The 5551-nt window shown below is 52.9% G+C and overlaps 1 protein-coding gene across 1 annotated transcript in view; it reads right to left on the bottom strand.

Moving 5' to 3' along the window:
- Positions 1-2066, bottom strand: part of LOC104491614 (von Willebrand factor A domain-containing protein 1-like) — a 14689-nt gene extending 12623 nt beyond the window's left edge. Inside the window, exon 1 of the mRNA XM_010134064.1 lies at positions 1994-2066. Coding sequence (XP_010132366.1) covers positions 1994-2066 — 73 coding nt within the window. The remainder of the gene's footprint in view (positions 1-1993) is intronic.
- Between the last annotated feature and the right edge of the window lie 3485 nt (positions 2067-5551).

Raw genomic sequence — 5551 nt, 5'->3', positions numbered from 1 at the left:
CTCTCCCGCAGCAAGGGTGGTCCCACCAAGCGCCCCAGGAGGGGTTTTACACTTAAAACCACGTCAGAGAGGGCTGCGTCACCTGCCTATTTAAGGAGCTGAGCCCCACCAAGCAAAACAGACTTGTGTGACTAAAAGCCCAAACTGCCCGTGCAGGTTCCAGCTCGTCGGTGCCACAGATTACAGGCTGTAAGGCTGGGAAATGGCCCTTCAGACAAATTCCTCTGGCAGGAAGGAAGCTGGGTTGTCATGTCTTATGATCTTTTCAAGAGTTTCATGATCTCTGCTGTCTTATTAGAGCCTTGAGAGCCCTGGAATCAAGGAATTACACCAGGTACTGAGCTGCACTTCAGGGATCAGCCCGTGCAGGGCCCTCTGCACAGTGCCTATGGATGGGCTGTGACTTCTTTTTCACTTGGTGCACCCACAGGGACAGCGACATCCCCATCATTGTCTGCTGATGCTAGTCCAGAGTAACCAGGTAAAACAACCTGAGTTTCATTTATTGAAGCCCAAACAGTTTACACTGATGCAACAGAGATCTGGACCCGAAGAGGAAAGTGGTGGAACTGGTCGTGCGATGCTCTGCCTTGACTTCGTGTCTTCACTGCCCTGAAAAAGCTAATCTTTCCTGAGCTTGTAGAAGCACCATGGCCAGCCAGTAGCTTCCTCACTTTGTCCACTGCAGCGAGAACGAAGCCACGGTCACATTCAGTCGAGTCCCTAGGAGCCAGAGTCCTGAACACGCATCCCCACCTCTCAAAGAATTCCTCTCCTTGCGTGACCAAGGCACACCTCCGCAGCACCTCTAGACACGGGCTAGCCCGTGCCCAGGAGCCCTGCCAGCCTGGCTGCTGGCTCAAGGCTGCTTGAGGGAGCGCCTGGGAGGTCCCCACATCAAAGCCCCGGCGACGGGCACCTTGCCGACAGCAGGTTCATTTCCTCTACGGGCGCTGGGCGGTGTGTGAGCCAAAGCCAGCACGTCGATAGCACAACAGGCACCACTTTGCCTCCGCAGCAAGGCACGACCTTGCTGGAAAGCCATGGCCGGCTTTTTCACAAACACCAAAGGTCTGAGCTTTGGTTGTAGCCTGGGCTGGGGAGCTGCCCCATGCGCTCCCGTGGCAGCAGCAATGCTCAACAATAGGAGTAACTGCTGCCTGTGTGGACATCGAGCCCTGTGACATGCGGGAGCCAGAAATACCATTGCTGACCCGGCCGGTGCCACTGAGGAGCAGAATCCAGTACCCTGTACGAGGGTCCGAGCGATAGCCACAGTCTGCTCCGAGTGCCAGCAGCAGAGTCAGACCCCAGCAGTCTGGGCTGCTGTCACTTCTCCTTTGGCACTGGATCACAGTGAAAACCAGATGCAGCCAGCAGCAGCCCAAGGACAGAACCTTTTTCTACTTGTGAACACAAGACAGAACAAATTGCATTAGCTCAGCCATCACGACGTGGGCTGAAGTCTTCTGCACTACCAAGCAGGAGCCAGAAACAAGACACTCATCTCCTCCACGTCCCTCTCCCCGCTGTCAGTTCTGCGAGACTGACCCATAATCATCTGCCCTGAACAGTATCCAAGAGAAAGCACTGTAAAGAGGAAATATAACGACTGGATTGCAGAGATTAGCAAGAGAACACTGCCACAGGTACAGCATCAGCTGCTGGTTTTCCCTCTCTCAATCGACGTGCCTCGGGAACAGCCAGGACTTTTCCCCGTATGATTGCACTAAACACCACAAGTTCCTGAAACACTTCCCTTCCTGCCACTGGAAACAAGCAAGGTAAAATGTCTAATACGGCAATTTTAGGAAGGTTTGTCCTCGGGTTTGTCCTTGTGCCAGCAAAGCAACGTACAAGTATAACTACACCCCTGAAGCAGCAATGTAACCTCAGCTTTTACTCTGACAAGGCTTTAGGAGGAGGTCTGAGGACCAGGAGTATTAAATGGGGGAGAGCAGTAAGGGACCGCCTCGCCTGCCCAGGCACTCACCTCTCTCAGGTGCGTTCTGTCCGGCAGCAAGCTGCAGCCACAGACCAAGAGAAATCACTGTCGTGGCCAACATAGCAAAGTCTGGTCCTGGGCAAACTACCTTAAATCCAAAAGCTCGGCTCTGTGAAGGCAGATGAAAGGCTTAAGATCAGTCATATTACATGCAAGGATCCACCAGATCCCAGGGTGCCACTTCTCTGCTGCTCATGCCTTGAGATCCGACCGCTTCTTTACGTGTGTTTTGCTGGGCTGTGGTGTAAGCTCTGGCTCCTGTAAGCAATTTTCCTTCCCCCCCACCTCCTCTTAAAGTCGTAAATCCATCTTGACAGGAATAGCTGGAGGAGAGGCACAAACAGCACCCCTGCTGCTGCTCCGCTCCCCAGCTAAACTTGCCCCGGGAGCGTGGATTCAGTCTGCGTGCAGCTGGGCTGGGCTGAAAAATATATCCCTATAGATAAAACTTTGGCCCTGCAAGACACTGGCAGCAGTCCAGCTACCGGAGGAAAAAAAAAAGAAAGAAGAAAAAGCGCAGAGAAATCCAACGCTGCTCTGTTCTGGAATGAACTGGAAGAAGGAAAAACACGTATATAGAGAGAAGAGAAAGTAGAACGGCTGGGGAGCCTGCCCTGCCCGGGGAATATTGGCTAATCTTCTGGGAGGAGGCAGGCAGAGCATTCCCCAGGTCCTAGCGCTGCCCAGTGTCCCTTCCCCTCTGCTGCCCCGCGGCCCAGGGCCAAACGCAAGAGGTGCCAACAAACGCCGTCCCTCCCTGCTTTACCCTGCGAGGAGCTGGCGCAGGAGTCACCAAGAGATGCAGAAACGCAACGCTGAGGAGACGGGGAGTGGCTGCCGTGGAGAAAAGGGCACCGAGCCAAAACACACGTGTCCCTTCCCCTCTGCTGCCCCGCGGCCCAGGGCCAAACGCAAGAGGTGCCAACAAACGCCGTCCCTCCCTGCTTTACCCTGCGAGGAGCTGGCGCAGGAGTCACCAAGAGATGCAGAAACGCAACGCTGAGGAGACGGGGAGTGGCTGCCGTGGAGAAAAGGGCACCGAGCAAAATCCTGTGGTGCGGCTGGTACGTGTGACAGCCTCTACATGCCCACCGAGTACCTCCCCCCAGAGCGGCGTTAAATACTTTCTCAAATCTGACTTCTGAGTCAAAGGGGACTCATGTTCCTAAAGATAATCCCGTGACAAACATCTTACTGGACGGAGGGGCAGAAGGGTTTGGCAGAGGGCACATACCCAAGCCCCTGGGTTCACCCGTCCCTGGCACGCAGCATCTCTCTATCCCCTGTACGCAGGAGACTTTGCCAGAACAAAACCAGACCGAACCCCGTTTCCTTTCCCATGGCTGTTCTGCTGACCAGGTGTCTGCTTTCAGCTCCTGCTCCTCAGGTGGAGGTGACAGTAATCCCTCTCCCTTTTCCCGCTTTAGGTTTTAACATGTGCTATTTCTGGACAGTCCAAGACGTTACTAGTAAAGCTGGAAAGTTACACCCAGTTATGAAGAGAGCGATCAATCATCACCTCCCTTAATACGGGGAGTGACCATCATGACTGGCTAAAAAGCAGCGAAGGAGGAATATTTAGAAGCTTGTGGGATTTCTGAAACTGGTGAGCAGTATTTCCTCCCGTTTGATTTTCTTTCTCCTGGGAACTGTAAAAAAAAAAAAAAAGTGAACAGGAATTAGGAGTCAAGGAGCTGTGCAGGGTGGAAAAAAGTTGTATCCAAATTCATCAGCCAAAGGAGAAGTCAGAACAGGCCCAAGAAATCGGATCCCATTGAGAAGCCACGGATGCTGTCAGCTAGTTAAACCTCCTGGGCACCTGCTGGTGTTTCCCCTCCCAGTTTGGTACCCAGCTGCATCGTGAAGGACCTTTGCAATCTCAGGCTGTAGGATACCTGCTCCCACTCCCACACTCGCGGGGAGGTCAGCAGGACGCGCGGGTCCTCGGGCAGCGGGGCCGTCGGTCCGCAGCCTCGTTGGCAAGCAGGCTCCGGGGGCAGAGTACACAAACCGCAGCAGGGCCAGCTCACCAGTCTGAGCAAAGGGATCGATCCCATCGCACAGATCCACGTTCAGTTCAGTTGCTGACGATTTGGCCACGATGGCAGCCAAGAAGGCAGGAGGTTTTCCAAACCCCTGCTGAGGGAAGTACTTGTTCTCCACTGGTGAATATGCCGCACTTGCTGTTCTCACACTGGTGGTACTCTGGAGCTAGGATGGGGAAGGGATGGGGTGAGGAAGCAAGGGTTGCCCCACTGCAAACCATCTGCTTCTCAACTAACCTAGACACGTCTGCTCCTGCCCCGTGCTCCTTCTGCCCCACTGCTCAAAGGCTGTCCAGAGAAAATGATGGCAAGGACAGGGGGCTGGAAATGCTGTGGGTCCAGTTCCCAGGGCTCACGGGTGCGTGTTCAGAGCCCTTCGACTAGAGCTGTTGGGTATATGGAGATATTTCCTTCCATTACTCACTTCCCAAGGAAGTCTTTTCATGGAAGCATTGCTCATCTCAGAATAATTCCCTTTTTTGTACCTTTATCAATGCAGTTGCCATTCAGTCTGACACCCCGCAGCCTGGAGAGTTTTCAGCCTTTATGTCCCTGTAAGTCCTGCTGGGATCAGTGGAAGCAGGAAAAAACAGCCTGGAAAATAATTAGCTCTTACACGATTTTGTTTTATTTTTAAACTTTACTGTAATTGACAGATCCTGTTTCCAGTAAGACTGGTGCATGCACATGGTGACTCTTTCCTTGTTGCATCCTGCGCGCTGGAGCCAGCAGCATCGCTGCAGGTTTGCTGCTGTTTGAATGGGAGCAGAATCTGGCTGCAGATCTCAGCATAGGCTCAGCTCATGCTCTCCACCTGTCATGGACCTGACTGGAAATCCCTCAGGACGATCTTCTTACCACACCAAGTTACAGAACAGCTCAAGAATACTTAATGATTGTAAAAAGAAAAATGAAAAAAACAATTTAAACCCAACAATGACCAATCCCCTCTGTTTCAGTTGTGGCATCACCGAGGCTCAGACATGCACACACATATATGGCACTGTGGTGTTCCGGGCAGGGGAAGGCTGCGGTGGCAGGCGGCAGCTGCCGGGACGTTCTGGGGATGTAAACAATACGCAGTTTCTGAAGAGATGCAATATCCTCTCAGACAAATTACCACAGCTGGAACAAACAGGCTTTTGGGAATACAGCCTTTCTTCAGCGCTGCAGAAGAGGGGTTGTTTGGAGGGACTATCTATATATGGCAATTTGGAAATTCCCCACTTGGAAAGGAAGCGGCTGAGGGAACTGGGGTTGTTTAGTCTGGAGAAAAAGAGACTCGAGGAGAGCACATCACTCTACCACTACCTGAAAGGAGGTTGTAGCAAGGCTGGGCTTGGTCTCTTCTCCCATGTAGCAAGTGGTAGGATGAGAGAACACGGGATTGAGTTGTGCCAGGGGAGATTTAGATATTAGGAAAAATTTCTTTACAGAGAGGGTGGGCAAACATTGGAACAGGCTGGCCACGGGGGGGGGGGGGTGCCCAACCCTCGGAGGG

The sequence above is a fragment of the Buceros rhinoceros genome, unplaced genomic scaffold (assembly GCF_000710305.1).
Source record: "Buceros rhinoceros silvestris isolate BGI_N320 unplaced genomic scaffold, ASM71030v1 scaffold6654, whole genome shotgun sequence".
In the NCBI taxonomy this organism is placed as follows: domain Eukaryota; kingdom Metazoa; phylum Chordata; class Aves; order Bucerotiformes; family Bucerotidae; genus Buceros; species Buceros rhinoceros.
The sequence above is the reverse complement of the archived record's forward strand: the minus strand, read 5'-3'. Positions and strand labels throughout refer to the sequence as shown.